At 38.1% G+C, this 16,697-nt stretch overlaps 2 protein-coding genes across 2 annotated transcripts in view; one reads left to right on the forward strand and one right to left on the reverse strand.

The window, feature by feature from the left end:
• The window catches only part of ptprz1b (protein tyrosine phosphatase receptor type Z1b), a 60,463-nt gene extending 53,783 nt beyond the window's left edge, over positions 1-6,680 (forward strand). Inside the window, exons 21-31 of the mRNA XM_030149550.1 lie at positions 879-1,010; positions 1,159-1,316; positions 1,401-1,536; positions 1,627-1,773; positions 1,876-1,969; positions 2,332-2,405; positions 2,627-2,755; positions 2,847-2,999; positions 3,087-3,229; positions 5,007-5,142; positions 5,245-6,680. Of these exons, the coding sequence (XP_030005410.1) occupies positions 879-1,010; positions 1,159-1,316; positions 1,401-1,536; positions 1,627-1,773; positions 1,876-1,969; positions 2,332-2,405; positions 2,627-2,755; positions 2,847-2,999; positions 3,087-3,229; positions 5,007-5,142; positions 5,245-5,388 (1,446 nt within the window). The 3' untranslated portion in view covers positions 5,389-6,680. The remainder of the gene's footprint in view (positions 1-878; positions 1,011-1,158; positions 1,317-1,400; positions 1,537-1,626; positions 1,774-1,875; positions 1,970-2,331; positions 2,406-2,626; positions 2,756-2,846; positions 3,000-3,086; positions 3,230-5,006; positions 5,143-5,244) is intronic.
• A 2,258-nt stretch (positions 6,681-8,938) lies between these two features.
• Positions 8,939-16,173, reverse strand: LOC115429816 (HMG box-containing protein 1-like). Its single transcript, XM_030149551.1, has 13 exons — positions 16,136-16,173; positions 14,990-15,091; positions 14,426-14,536; positions 14,151-14,334; positions 13,933-14,056; positions 13,721-13,832; positions 13,091-13,200; positions 12,243-12,399; positions 12,009-12,153; positions 11,690-11,808; positions 10,927-11,110; positions 10,706-10,847; positions 8,939-10,551 (listed from the first exon to the last, which is right to left on the reverse strand). The coding sequence occupies exons 2-13, from the start codon at positions 15,075-15,077 to the stop codon at positions 10,534-10,536; spliced, it is 1,494 nt and encodes a 497-aa protein (XP_030005411.1). The 5' UTR covers positions 15,078-15,091; positions 16,136-16,173; the 3' UTR covers positions 8,939-10,533.
• Between the last annotated feature and the right edge of the window lie 524 nt (positions 16,174-16,697).

Below are 16,697 nucleotides of genomic sequence, written 5' to 3' on the forward strand. Positions count from 1 at the left end.
GTAAATATGCCAGATTGTTGCAGCAGTGCTAATTTCGATCTGTAGTCCCTAGGCAGGTGACAGGAAAGACAGTTGACAAAAAGGCAAAACATCATAAAAACACACAGAACAACACAGTGAGGACAATCTAACACCTAAATAGTCATCTTTGTTTTTAGATGTAGAGGTGAACATTTCTTAATGTAGTATTACTTGGAAAATATTCTTTTTTGTGGTGCATCAAATTCTAACATCTAAATTTTAGACATCTGCAAACCAGTGTCTGTAAGATAATTTTAACATACATCTTCATAATACAGGCATGTTAAACAGCAAAAGCAAAACAGTTAGTTTTATTCTACATACAGGAAATACAGCTACAATGAATTATAGCTAGTCTTAACCATTGGAATAGTTCAACAGCAAAGTGAGACAGAGAGGAAAATCAGTCTTCTTATTTTATAGAGTGACTGTTAAAACAAATAAGATCAAATTTCCACAAAAAAAAAAAAAAAAAGATTAAAAAAGTCAATATGAAGAGAGAATAGAATAAACATTTGCAATAATGTTTATATCATAATTAACCAATGTTTGTAGATTTCTACTGTTTTCTAATAATTCATGGTGAAAGTATGAGGCAAATTTTGTAACATTAAAAGTAGAAACATTATATTATATTAGTAATATATAATGCTTTTCCTGTTTTGTGTTCATCATATTGACAAGGCAAACTATTATTACATGAAACAGACACAGTCCCAACCTTTCACTGAGTGCAATTAGTGCACTGAATCAGGACACACATTGCATAATTTGGTGACTTAGTTCATTTACAGCTTCAAAATCCCTTAACTTCCGGCAAGCAGAAAAAATAAATTCACACATTTTTCTGTTGACAGACAAAGTGTGATCAGTACTGGCCAGACGACAACCAGGAGGAGTACGGATCATACCAGGTGACCCTAAAAAGCAGCAAGACCCTCGCTTACTACACATTGCGGGCTTTCACTGTCAGAGACACTTCAGTGAAGGTTTGTCACACATACACACACACTCATACAATAACAAACAAACAATACAGCGTCAAGAATAATACACACACTGGTTTTGTAAACACTAAGACACTAATATACTCACACACATTCCTAGTGATGAGTGATGTCCTCTTTGGTCCTTCAGGGATCTCAAAAAAGAGCTGAACACACAGTCCTCCATTACCACTACACCCAGTGGCCCGACATGGGTGTTCCAGAATACACTCTGCCTGTCCTATCCTTCATCAGAACATCGTCTCAGGCCCGATCACAGGAGATGGGACCTGTCCTGGTTCACTGCAGGTACACTATGTGTGTGTGTAATGACAAATATGACATGTAATTTAAGGCACATTGTAGAGTCAATTCAGTGTGTATTTGTTACAGTGCTGGTGTAGGAAGGACTGGAACCTACATAGTGATAGACAGCATGCTGCAGCAGATCCAGGATCAGGGGACAGTGAATGTTCTTGGCTTCCTAAAACATGTTCGAACTCAGAGGAACTTCCTGGTTCAGACCGAGGTAAGGACACGCTGACGTCCTTTATTTCACATTGACTATCTTACAGAGGTAAAGGGGTCCAATGTTATTGTGTCTGTCCCGTTTCCATAGGAGCAGTATGTGTTTATCCATGATGCTCTGGTGGAGGCCATCCTGGGCCGTGATACCTCAGTGACCTCTGACCTCCTGCACACTTATGTGTCTGACCTCCTGACCCCTGGGTTGTCAGGCAGGACACGTATGGATAAACAGTTCAAAGTACAGCATTTTACATTATTGATATTTAGACAACATTTTCTGTTTTAAGGTAATTTTATTGTCATTAGACCAGACACATTTTAAATTCATTCATTTTTCCAGTTGATCAGTCAGCGTCAGGCAAAGCATGCAGATTACAGCACTGCCCTGAGGGAAGGCAACGCTGAGAGGAACAGGGCCAAAGCTTTGATGCCTGGTAAGTAGAGTTAGATTACCAACCTGTCCAGTCCCTGGTGTCCCAGACCTGTTTTGGAGGGGTCTCAATCAGAATGCAGCTGTAGGTCATTACTGAGGCTGATACACTTGCATTGTATAACAGATTTTTTTTTTTTTTTATCAGATACTCACTGTGTGTGTTTGTGTGTAGACCTGTAACAGAGTAAGCCATTTGGATATCAGTATGAATCTGTTCATGACTGACATTTATAGATTTTGTAATACTCAGGTGACTGGAACATTAGATACTGAAAATGCTTTTATTCATCTGTAGCTCCTGTGGGTGTAAAACAATGTGGAAGCCGTTTTATTTTATCTGTGTGTTGTTTTTTTTTTTTACAGTGGAGAGATCAAGGGTCTGTCTGACCGCCTCAGAAACAAACTCCACAGGGTACATCAACGCATCGTACGTCATGGTAAGATGGTTAGAGGAGCAGCTGTATGAGTCATGTGCACACAGTCAAAGAGGACTGTGCCTAATTTATCCTTTCAAAGCAACAAATTAAGTATTTTACATTCCATTGAAGTCCAGTTAACAACCTCTAGTCTGCACTTTTTTATGTTTTTATCTCTCATTGCTTGAATCTGTGCTTGCATTTTTAAATATAGATTTTTCTGTATTTATTTATTATCACAGGGACGTCATCACTGTAAGGAGTTTATAGTAACCCAGACTCCTCTGAGCAGCACAGTGGAAGATTTCTGGAGAATGATCTGGGAGCACGACACACACACTGTTGTTCGTCTTTCAGACACACACACTCAGGTGAAACACACATATTTTATAATAAGACATGTATGTTTGGAGTCAGTAACTTACTTAAACACACTTTCTTTTCTCTTTCTGTTTATCTCAGAGTGAAGAAGGGGAGTCTTGTGTCTACTGGCCCAGTAGAGACCAGCCTTTGAGCTTTGAGGGTTTCACCGTGTCGTTCTCAGGGGAGGAGCATCTGTGTCTGTCCAACGATGAGAGGCTTCTGGTGCAGGACTTCATAGTGGATTCTCCACAGGTACCAGACTCAAAGAAACACTCCACAGTCAGTGCCTTTGTCACAGATCTCAGCCCCTCATTTCTTTTTCTTTCTGCCTCCCTGTAGAACAATTATGTGCTGGAGGTGCGACAGTACAGTGCCACCTGCTGGCCGAACCCAGACAGTCCCATCAGGAACAGTTTTGATGTGGTCAACACTGTCAGAGGCCATAGCAGAAACACAGATGGACCAACAGTTGTACATGACCCGTGAGTACAGCACAGACACAGTCACTTCATAATGTTTTGCTTTTTGCTTTTACAGTAGTGTTTTTATTTTGCCTTTTACTTTTAATTCCATTTTAGTTTTGCTTAATTTTTAAAGCAGGTAGAACTGGCTGATCAAATTATCATTGCCATGTGTCATGACATAACATTTCTATTATATTATATTGTGTTATATTATATTATATATTGTGATATCATATTGATTTTAATCATGATAATTTTTCTTGGAGATCAGCAACTATGATATTCACATTATAATTTTATATTGCAACTAGAAGCACTCGGAGAGCGCAGACCTCCACCAAGGCAGATCAGTGCCCCCCCCCCCCCCATGTTTGTCTGTCTGCCTGTCTGTTTGTCTGTCTGTCCGTGTGCAAGATAACTCAAAAAGTTATGGACAGATTTGGATGAAAATTTCAGGAAATGTTGATACAGGCACAAGGAACAAATTATTAAATTTTGGTGGTGATCGGGGGTGGGGGGGTGGAGGGCCACTGATCTGCCTTGGTGGAGATCTCTATGAGTGCTTTTCTAGAAAAGAGAGCGCAGACCTCCGCCAAGGCAGATCAGTGGCCCCCCGATCACAACCAAAATGTAATCATTTGTTCATTGTGCCTGTATCAACATTTCCTGAAATTTTCATCCAAATCCGTCCATAACTTTTTGAGTTATCTGGCACACGGACAGACAGACAGACAGACAGACAGACAGACAGACCAACGCCGACAAAAACATAACCTCCTTGGCGGAGGTAATAACTGTAACTTGGTGACATGGTGGGGGAGTGGTTAGCACTCGTACCTCACAGTCAGAAGTTCCTGTGTTCAATTCCAACACCAGTCAATGGGGCGGGACCTTTCTGTGTGGAGTTTGCATGTTCTCCCCGTGTCTGCGTGGGTTCTCTCTGGGTACTCCGGCTTCCTCCCACCATCCAAAGACATACACTGATAGGTTAATTGGTTAATCTAAATTACCCATAGGTGTGAATGTGAGGGTGATTGTTTGTCTCTATATGTCAGCCCTGTGATGAACTGGAGACATGTCCAGGGTGTACCCCGCCTTCGCCCATAAGTAGCTGGGATAGGCTCCAGCGACCCCTGTGACCCTAGTGAGGATAAAGCGGGGTCAGAAAATGAATGAATGTATAACTGTAACTTATTCTCATGTAACTGAATTCACATTGAGCAACTGTTTAATCATTTTACAATTTTATTGTTCTACCTTGAATTTGTAAAATGTTCTAACCAGAAAATTTTTAAAACCACAAAGATCCGTATGCTTTCCACAACTGTCACTTAAGACAAAAAAAATCAGTATTAACACTTAATAGTGACAATGATTTGACATTCCTTGAGGTGATGAGCATTTTTGCACACATAGCTTCTTTTTTGAGTGTTACTTTTAGTCTTTATTTGTATGGCATCCTCCAAATTATCCTAATAGGCTCTTTCATCTGTCTTTGACCACCATAATGCCATGAAGTGTGGATAGATTAGAAACACAGACTTAGGACATGTTGCTGTATATTGGTGTCAAACTGGCACAGCTAAAAAAATCATAAAAATCATTTCATATTTCTTATCCACTAAACTACTGTTCTTACGTATTAAGTAAACTTTTTATGTGATATTTGACTTATTTTAGTTTTGTTAACACACTATATAGTTTCAGTAGGTTGCTATCATTGTCTTGCTTTATATTTTTATTTCAGTTAGCTTGTTTTGGTCACAGTTTTACTAATGATAACATGTGTGTGTAGGTTGGGTGGCTCTACATCAGGGCTGTTCTGTGCCCTCACCACTTTATCCAGCCAGTTAGAGGAAGAGGGGGCAGTAGATGTGTACCAGGTGGCACGGATGACCAACCTCATGAGACCTGGCGTGTTTAATGATGTAGTAAGTACACACACACACACACACACACACACACACACACAGAGATACATGCATATATAAGAGTCTAGCGTGCATGTTTACACTGTGTTTCGACCCCTGCAGGAGCAGTACCAGTATCTGTACCGAGCTGTGCTGAGTCTGGTGAGCAGCCAGGAAGATCAGAGAGCCCTGCAGAGTCCAGAAACCAACGGATCTGTAACACTGGGACAGACCAGCATCGCAGAGAGCCTTGAGTCCCTCATGTAGTCACACACCCCTACTGTGCATGCCAACACTGAGACACAAGCATCCATGCTCATGTGATCATACTGTCTAATGAGCATGCTCATGCTGTGATGTACAGTATGGCCACTAATCAGACAAACTTAACATCCACAACTTTAAGACGTACTGAGCCGGTCTAATCCAGTATAAACTTAAACGCTAGCTCAGTCCATTAATATATTATTCAGCAGAGTTTTATCATGACAGCTCAATACTTTAAGTCATCCTTTTGTTTTCGTCATGAGTAAGTACACTGTGACACTCATGTAACAGGTTTAGATGTGACTTTAAAAGTGACCAACCGAGTCTCGTAGCTGATAATAATCCTACATAACATAATACAAAGCTTCACTGCCTTTCTAAGAAAAACAGCCAAACTTCTGTGAGTGTGCAGTTATGATGGAGCCTGAAGCAGCACAGTTCAAAGAGGAGACGTCAAACATGAACAAAGAAAAGCTAAGAGACATCAAAAGAATTCATTCTCTATATATTTTTATTCTGATAACAGATGTAACCTTGTAGAACATTTATTACCTCTGTCTCTTTTAATCTTATGAAATGTTTTATCACTGTCTTTAATTTACCCCTCATTGCTATTTTCTACCTTTTTTGTGTTTTCATAATTGTCTTATATTCTTGCTATTGTGCTCCTAAAAAGCAGAATATTATTAAAACTTAAAAAGAACCAAAACCTAGAACAAGCTTTCTAAAGAACTCGATAGTGCTTTAAAATGAAAAACAAGAAGACATGATTAACCCTTTAGTTTTTTAGATTTAATGCACACTGACCAGCAGAAGTTTAATGTATAAAATGATGTTTTTAACAGCCACATGTTCAGATTCTTCACATATGACGTTAAGGAGGCTGCTGCTGTTTACTGTTGATGAATTTCTCTAACGACTCATTGCCACTGGCTCTATGTTATGTGGTACCCTGTGCCTTCTGTAATTCATGTAATTGTACTCCAGAGCTTTTGATACAGCAGCCATGTGACTAATATATGCCAAAATAATGATCTGTGACTTTTATCTGTTTTCTTAAATGTGAGTACTGTATTGTTGTTAGTTTCTGGAGTTTCCTTACATTTAAACACTATTATTTGAAACCTTGGTGTCTGTAAATGTCGGAGGGGGGAGAGAAATATGTGACTGTTTAAAAAAAAATGCAGCCTGGTCAGTTTTCATTAGTGGAGGTGGTTAAAACTGACCAGATTTTATGCTGGACAAATGTTTTCCTAAGGAAGTAAATCTGTGACATCAGATATTGAATAGTTGTATCTTGCGAGATTTTTTTTTTTAATAGTTGTATTGCATAATTTGAATTTTTTATACTTGAATATTTTTTTAATAGTTGAATTTCAAATTTTTTTTTACACATAGAGTTTAATAATCTGAATTCATTTTTTTTTTTTTTTTTTAAATTCAGTATTCTCAAATACAATGAGTTTGAAATTCCGCACCTGCCCCGCTACCTAAGCATCACGTAATGTTCGGCATGACGCAAAATTGGGTGAAAGTTAGATCAAGTGGCTCGTTACTCCAGTGGTTTTGCCTGGTCAAGATATCTGAGCTATATTGGATTTTTTTGTATTGAATTTGAAACTCATTGTATTTAAGAATATTGAATTAAAAAACTTTTTTTAAACAGTTTAATTCAGATGATGAAAGTCTATGTATAAAAACAAAATAATTCAACTATTAAAAAAAAAAAAAAATCTTGCAAAATACAACTAGTCAATATCTGATGTCACAGATTTACTTCCATAGTTTCCCAGGCCTCGTCAACAGCTTACTAGTGAATTAATGTGAACAGCTAACAAGTGTCATAATGTTGCAAAAAAACCACACAAAAACAGTAGAAAGAAAAACTAACTTCTGAACTATCTGACATCGTAGGATTTTCAGATGTGTTTGAAGTTGTTGCCATACAGGGTGTCTCAACAAAAGGGAACACTCCATTCTGCATTTCAAGAAGACCGCAGAGTGAGAAATATAGCAATGTGCTTGATAAAGAAGGTATACAACTGGGGTGTTTCTGATAATAAAAGTGGATCGTACAGTCACTTCCTGTACAGAGGGCCACATGAAAATGGGAACCCCACTCCATGTTGCAACCACACATGGCTATTGATACCCCCTTTTAGGATTCAGTACCCCATTTCAAGCCTTTTCTTGGTCAACCTGACAAGCATGTTTTGCTTGATTAGTCGTCTTCACAACCTGTTCACCAGAATCCAGGGCCTCACCCTGCACTGATTCACCTAAGCCACTGCTGGGAAACACCTACGAGGACACAGTACGCTGACAGTGTGATAGTTCCAGTCACTGCCCAGTAGAATAGGAATGTTCCAGTTAAATATGGTCTTCAATGTCTGCCCGGTAACACTGGTCAACAAGTAAAATGTTTCCAGAGTTTAAGTAGTGAAAATAGACCTGGTTGGAGTCACTAATATATATCTATATTTGTAAATAAAAAACTATACATGTGAAATAACACTTTATCATATATATTTAAAACATCAATTATCCATCACTTCTTTTATTTGTTTTCCATACATCATAAAGTATGAAAGATTTAGCGTATTTAATCTCTGAGGTAGATCATTTCGAAAAAAAAAAATATATACAATACAATTTTTTATCAGGAAATGATAAATTCTATAAAAAAAATATAACTAGATCTAATAATTGGGTGTCACTAGTTGTTTGCAGTCACTGAAAAGGGTTCACATTTTGATGCCTCCTACACAGAAGTGGCTGAAAGATTTTTTTGTTTTTTTTTTTACAGGTAAAGTCTGAGATGCATACATGTATCTTTATATTTCTCACCCTGCAGTACTCTTGAAGTTAACAAAAAATAAAACTTGAGTGTACCATTTCTGATGCACCCTGTAGACTGAAGTGACTCGGTATCCCTGCCATTCATTCCTTGTGCCACTTTCTACGACTGTTTTAATTATGAGGAAGTCCAAATGTTTCCGTATGTCAGACACGATCGATCAATCAACCTCTGAATCACTTCCAGATCATTTTGCAGCTCTGTCTGTGCTCATGTTGTATCCTATTGTAACACTTCTGGAGGATTCAAAATAGCACAAATCATATTGACACTGCAACTGAACCAGACTGTGATTCAAACCAGATCTAACTGTAATATGTCTGAACTCTATGTAAATATCCCTGATAACAAAAGGCCAAATTACTGTATGTTTATACTGTACCTCTTATATATTTTCTATTTTACTATAAAGGTGATTTTCTAGTCATTTACACATATATAACTATGTGGATCTATTTGATAAATTTAGCCTGGAAATATTGATCATGTTTATACTTATAATGGAATGATATCTCTTTTTATCTTTATGATTACTGTAGCAGCTTAATGTCTATACCTTTATCTCCAGCCAAGAACTGGCACAGTATGTACAGTATATAGCAACAGGTTGAAACAAAAAGATATTAAACATTTGTTTCAAAACACACTGTCTCTTTTTCTCTGTATGTTATCATTGACAACCAACAAATCATATGGAGGATTTATCATGCTTTTATTTTTACTATATTACATTATATTGCATTGTCTCCCACATTTCACCTGTACATTATACAATAGTAAAGAAAAAAAGAACAACAAATAATCAATGTGCAACCTTGAAAGGTTAACAAAGATTAAGTCAAAACAAAAAAAATATATATATATCTATATAATCATATCTATATTTGTCAGTATAATGTATCAGTCCCATAAGATAAAGTGTGTATAGTGCATTAAGAATAAACCTTACAATGTAGTCAGACAAGGGTTTTGTTGTTCTATGTACACCCTGTCCTCAAAGTTGTCATAAATAGTGACTAAGGAAATTCAAATACAAGAAATGTGATGCCTCTAAAGCCTGTACACAGTGTTGATAATGGATGCGTTCACATGCACTGACTGAAATCAGTATCTTCAGCCCTGTCCTCCGTGAACCTTTACAAAAACACTTTCTCTACGGGGGCACAAGATAAATGTCAAACTAAAAGAAATGGTATAGATCTGTTGGAGTCATTTTTTTCTGTCAACATGTTGAATGACTCCACTGATTTAATGATTAAACACAAACCTACTTATTTAAAACAAAGCTAAATGTTATTCGACACATGAAGATGTCCTTTTGCTCCTCTTCTGAGCACCTGATGCTCAAATATAAGTTTCCAGTGTCTTCCTCAAAGAAATTCTAGCAGGTAAATGATAGATAACACCCACCCTATTTTGGCAAATGTCCTGTAATGTAAGATGTTCTGGCATCTGAGACAATATTTAATTGCTATTAATTAAAGCCGGCATTCAAAACAGAGGGGATAATAAAGTCAGCATAACCTGCCATTCAACAACATTAATTTTATTGGTTTTGTTTCTGATTTCTGAAATGCCAGGGTTACATGAAAAACAATCTAACTTTCAGAAATAAATAGATTCTGCATCCTAGTTAAAGCCAATCAGACAATTGCTCATTTAAGAAGAAAATATTGATTAAAGACAGGAGAAATCAGACATAATTGCCCCATTCTGAAGGCAGAGTTCTAAAAGTGAAGGCCTCTATTTGAGAATTTACCGTCTCTCATTTCTTTTAATAAAAACTATATATTATGTAATAAATAACATAAAAAACAAAGTTAGGGTTTACAATACACCGAGTGCAAATACTGGTCAAACACGCAAGGATATTTTTTACATATTTATATAATTTTGGGATAAAAACTATATTTTCTACTTTACTAAATTAAGCTACAGCACCACACCTTCTTCCCCTATCAAACATATGGTGAAAAAAGTGAAAGTGATCACAACTTATTGTCATTTTGCCGCTAAATTAATAGAAACCTATTGATTTTGACTTTTTGATTGCATTGGTACTCTGTACTGTACAAGTGTAATGTCTGATACCTTTTTATATTCCAATATTCATTACAATTACACATAGCGCCTTTCATAAGGAATAGTAGAAGAAAGTGACTTTGGGAGATATAGAAAACTCTGTTAACAAAAATAAACAATATAATTTTAAAGTATGGTGTTAGGTTACTGAGTGTGTGTATATGTGTGTTAACTCATGCAGGTCTGTCGTCTTCTTGCCTGCAGCTTCAATTTCCCTGACAACCCTGTTGGAGAAAGAAGAGTAATTAAACACATTTTCAGGATTAGGACTTGGTTAAAGGGTTAGGTTTTGCATTATGTTGACGTTAGTATCAGGGGCTGGTGAAAGCATGTCAGTGATGTGTTCTAACAAAGACAGAGGGGTGTGCGTGTCCTTACAGAATTGGTTCGTTTGCGTTTCCAGCAGTCTGGGTTGAGTCTTTTCTGTTCATCTGCGAGGGCTTTGGCCTGTACGGTAAACACCCGCCGCTCCTCACTTCGCATTTTCTTCCACCGTTCGCCTAGGAGGACGCTAATTGCTCTGCAGCACACATATCACATGGAGTACATGACCGACATAACAAATATGGCGATACTTCCATTCCATTAAATATGCCTACCTGTTGTCCTTTCCTGGATACATCTGTGTGTACTCCACCCTGAACTTCTTGGCAAACAGCATGAAGGCGTTCATTGGCCGCTTGCACTTAGTGCCTGTGGCATTGTTGCCTCCTGGTGTGATGGCATGCTGGTTCTTAGTTGGCTTTTGATGAGGAGAGCGGGAGTGGCTGGGACTGGGTGAACCTGCAGGTTTTACACAAGTGTTTATTAATTAGAGCACTGACCTAATAATCACAGCTAAGCAAGTTTTAGGCCATTTATACCCGTAGCTGGGTATTTATAGAAACAGATATTTTCTACCTCTGGTCTCAATAATAATATCGACTACACCAAGTAATTTTCAGCAATGTTTTCATGTACACGAAGCTACATAAATACGCACTACAACACTATCATGGGGTCAGGGTTAAACAGAGGTCAAATACATGACGCAGATTTTTTTGTCAAAATTACTTCAGGTTTAAATATATAAACACCCAATGTTAGGATTTGATGTGATATTGCTGTGATTTTCATGCACATGGTTATTTGCATCAAAAATAGGCAATTAATTGACAAGACAATTAATATAATAGCAATATAATTTGTATCAAACATTAACATCTTTTAGACACATTCAGACAGTGGACAGGTAATTGTATCCATGGTGATAAGCTTGGTGATCATGTGACCATCCATATGTTTGACTTCACTGGTTCTACAGGTGGATTTTCAGATTGTATGGGTAGATAGAATAAATGAAAGGCATATGAAGTGTAATACCTTGTAATTTGTCCCTGTCTGGGGACACAGTGCCCCCACTGGACTGGGAGGCCCTCCGCCGTCTGGCCATACTGCTTAACACGTAAACAGCAGAAGAATCCAGAGGAGTAAAATCATAACTGAGATGGAAAGAGACACAAACAGGTTTGACACACAAAAGTCTCCCTCTGCACATCAGCATTACTTTATGACTGCAGAAACAAAAAGCATTTGACACTAAATTATTTTATTTTTAAAAATCCAGTGTTTATTGCATATTTTTCTGCATGATGCCATTACTATTAATGTAATCAATATTACAGTTTAAATATCCTTTTACCTCCTGAATGTGTCAAAGACCACTGAGTCATCAGTATCTTTGGCATCTCTGTGTCCAGGAGGCAGGCACAAATCTCCAACTTCCATTTCATAGCATGGTATCCCATAATGCACCACGGTTAAACTTGGGTAAAATGATGACCAACCTGACATAAAAGACAGAATATGCCTGAAATAGACCTTTTGATAATAGTCATACAATAGTGAGGTAAAGGATGTCCTTTGTCATACCTACCTTTGTTTTTGACGTAGAAGGGGTGGTCAAGTTGGCACTGGGCGGTTACAGGGGCGTGTCCGAATGCCCCAGGGTTAAAAGTCAGCTGGAGGATAGTCTGACCAGACAACACAATCTCTGAATGCTCCAAGAGCTGCAGACCTTCAGAGCCATAACTCTGTTGATAAACAAACACGTGTGTTTTTAGATCAAATATTCAGTCTTTTTAACTTAACCAAATTCCTCTTATCAGTCAAAACTTATCAATAAAGGAATAAATTAAACAAAAATAGTGCTATGGACCCAGTTGTAACTGCACATGTCAAAAAAATCTTGTACCACACGTGTCTTCTGTTTCTGATTAGGTGAATTAGTTGCTCTTTCTTTTGTTTTACTAACACTAAACTCCTATATTTTTAAGTAAAGTATTTTTAACTCACCTGTTGTGTCTACTCACATTGATGAGTCATTACCATTGTATGTGTATCTTCATATAAAGTATGACAAATAAAATTTTAAACATTCACTCATTTTCACTGTTTAATCTTCTGGAGGGTCAGGGGGTCTCTGAGCCTATTTCAGCTCCCATCAGGCAAAGGTGGGGTAAAAACTGGACATGTTGCCAGTTCAGACACTCGTACCAATTGGCTATTTAGAGCGACCAATAAACCTTCATAGGTTTATTGGTCCCAGCCAGAAGGTGCTGGGATTGAACCCAGGACCTTCGACAGTACTAACGACAAACAAATAAAACAAAGATGCAGCTCAGAAACAATGCAGCAGTGATTGTCAAGCAATCAAAACAAATAACAAAGGCATTTCAGCTCGGAGGCCTGATAATCTAAGTGCAAGCTGCTCGTATAACTGACCTTAAGAAATCTAGATTGCTCCTCATCTCCAGAGTCCTCTATACTGGAGTCCAGGTCCTCAATGTCCTGCCACTTCACATTAGAACCACTATGGAAACGGAGGTGAGTGCCTGTGGAGAAAGAAGAGTTCTCTGAGGTGAAAACAAGTAGCGCACAGTGTTACAGAGCTATTAGCATGGAGATACACTAACATGGCTCTTTCCCACTGCACGGTACCAGCTGGACTCAACACTACTCTCCTTTGGTACATGGTATTTTGTACTTCACAACACAAATCTATGCGGTTGCACATTTTTCATTTAGCCATGAAATTATTTTTGGGATTGCCCTATGATCAGTGGTATAACGTGGTAAATGAATGCAGTTATAATATATGGCAGACAGTGTTTCTGTGTCACCTTTTGGTATGCCCTCAATCTATGATAGAGGTGTTACCAAACAAGGTACCAGTTATAAGCAACTTCTGCCCAGTGGAACACCAAAAAAATGAGTAAAGTGAAGTCGAGCTTCTATCATGCAGTGGAAAAGCAAATGATTAAATGCTTCTCAAGTAAAGGTAAATAGAAGCCACTGCCTGATTCTTCTATTTACCCAGCTGCAGGATATGCATGACTGTTCATGAGTTCATACCTTTCAGAAAACAGTGCCAGACTGTAGATGGCCAAGAGAAGCTCCAGCCCATGTCTTCATCATCAGACAGAGAGGATCTGTTTGACACTGCAGAGCCACATTCACTGCTTGTCTGCACAGAGGTGAAAGGGTAACATTATCAAAAACACCAGGAAAGAAGGCAAACACAGAGGAAAACAAAACAAAGGTGCAGGTTAGTTAAAATGACCCACTCTGCTGTGGCGACGCTCTCTGGCATGGCCTCTGGGGGGTGAAAGATGGCTGCTAGGAGGAGGAGGTCGGGCATAGGAATGTAAATCATTGCTGGGGCTTGAGATGCAAACAGAGGACGATGAGCTGAAAATGACAGGTTCAGAACTGAATGGGTAAAGACACACAGACTCTTGGTTTATAGTAGCCTCTTTAATGCACTGTTAGAAAGTGCAATTACCTGCTGCAAGGAGAGTCCTGCAGCAATGGGCTTTGAGGTCCGGTGGCGATGAGAGCCAACTGCGTCAGCCAATGAGTGTCAGGCTGTGAGTGTGCATTGTGACGCTCGTGGTGCGAAACGCCAGCCTCCACTGGGTACACTAGCTCTGTCTCCTCTTGGACCTCCTGCAGGTCAGGGAGGTCATCTGGGTAGATAAAGCAAACACCAGCTAAAACCATGGTTGATTTAGAAAGGACTACTGTATAAAAGCCAGAGCACGGTTTTGTCTTATGTACCGTATTCCATGTAACTGTCACTGGTGGGTATGATGGGTGAAGATGGGAGGTGCTCCTCACAGTGAAGCAGGTCATGTGACTGCTGGTCACTATCCATAGCCATCATCACTCCTAAAGAGAACAAAGATCAGGATTATAGAAGATTATAGTGTCAGATGATGGATGATTTTCTAATGTGTTATATTACACACACACACACACACATACACACACACACACACACACACATATCATATTCACAATACGTCAAAATTACAGAGCAGTAAAAAGGACTCAAAGTGACAGTTAAACAACCACTAGCACCAACTGTCATAAACATAGGTCAAACATAGACCAACATAAAAACATAAGTCATAATTTTTATTTTATTTGTGGTTTGATAATATTGTTGTAAGATGTAAGAGAAGAGAAGCAGAAAACTGGACTTGAATCTCTGATGTGTCTATATGTGTACTAGTAAAAACTATAAACAATAAGAAGTCTGGTTGCAATTCAGAGTTTAGTGTTAATGATGCAGCACAGATTAGGTTAATGGTGCACTGTGAGACAGTGTGGATCCCTTACCTGTATGTTCACAGTGAATCTCAGATTCACACATGTTGTGTTTGGGATTGCTGGATGGCACAGCTGGCGTCACCACCTCCCACACCATGATGTCCACAATCACTGAAACACAAGTTAAGTTGTAAGCCTACATCATAGCCAACAAGTCAATGTTTGAGAACTAGTGATAAAAGGTGTAACACTGAGCTGTTTAACAGTTATTAAACATCAGTATGAGTCTTAGCCATTCATCTGAATCCTGTAGACCTTCTCATATACACCCACACAGAGAAACCTGATTCTGTACCAGCCCTAATGTATAGTCTATGCCATATATGGTTAGGGTGACGTGAGGAGAGGCACAGGGAGGCACACGGTAACTCTTGGCTATTATTACCTAATATGACACCTAAGTTTAGAAGAGCTCTCCCAATGCCTTAATGCATCCATTATGATGTAACAAGTTTACTTCACAGTATCTCATTGTATGCACCACGACACAACAGCTTATACACGTAAACATGATAAGAACGTGTCAGTTATCTATTTCACAATATTATCATCATGTGACAGTCTTGTTTATAAACTTTGAGATCTTCAGCGCATGCGCACAAAACCCCATTCATTCAATGCTAAGGACTGCGATAATACATTTCCAAGCCATACTAGTCAAAAGCACAAACTTTATTATCATAATAAATAAAACACATGTCAAGCTGTCGAGTGACCTCAAATGATACAGGTGTTAATGTTTAACGCTTCGTAAAACCTCGGACGAAACAGCGACAATCGTCACGAAACAAAGTGCTGTCGAAATTATAAGTTAGTAACGTCGACGAAAACGAGCAAAACGGTAATCATCTGTACATAAACCGAAAAAATAGTTCCATTCGATAAGTTCTAGAGTAAATGCTGCTAAATACAGTGGGATGAACAAGCCCTTGTGTGTTGCGTAAAGCCAGTTTCAACAAAACAACGAACGTCAACAATGAAGCTTCACTGAGCGACCAGCGAAAACGGGTTTTACCACAAAAACAACGGTTGTCAGCTTCACAGTGTTTCTCCTACACCTAATTAAGTACACAACGAGTCGAGTGGGGTGATTATTTTACAAATTAAATGTTTAAAAAACCTAAAAATGATTTCAATGAACTTTGTTTAACTCACCAAAACAGTCGCCTTGTACGGGAAAAGGGGCTGGTATAAACATGATTTTACAAGCGACTCTATTTGTCACAGCTGCTGCCAATCATCTGTTTCTCAAATTCTTATTGGTCAATTATTTAAAGGGTTGTTTTCATTTTTTTATCACCGCTACAATAAAACGTTAGTGGGCTAAATTGATGAAAGTGTAATCCTATAAATTGTGTTTGTTTGTTTGTTTGTATGTATATATGTACGTATAAATAAATAAAACAAACAAACAAATAAATACCTTCTTTCCCAAATATTGTGAGAATTTTGAACGTCACAGTTACATGGTAAATAACTGAAAACATGGGAATTAAAATCAAATGCTCATAAGTAATAATTAACAACTTTAAGTACGTTTACTTACTTAAAGCTGAGACTGAATAATTACGATTGAAAGCAAATACAGCATGTAGGATTGAAATATACTGAGCCTTTATGTTGCTAACAGCAGACAAATATCTAGATAAATATTTGTAGTCAACTGACATGAATCCCACTGAAAATTAAACAAAAAATCATTTTAATTGTTATGGTA

Source organism: Sphaeramia orbicularis, chromosome 12, assembly GCF_902148855.1.
Source record: "Sphaeramia orbicularis chromosome 12, fSphaOr1.1, whole genome shotgun sequence".
NCBI classification, from domain to species: domain Eukaryota; kingdom Metazoa; phylum Chordata; class Actinopteri; order Kurtiformes; family Apogonidae; genus Sphaeramia; species Sphaeramia orbicularis.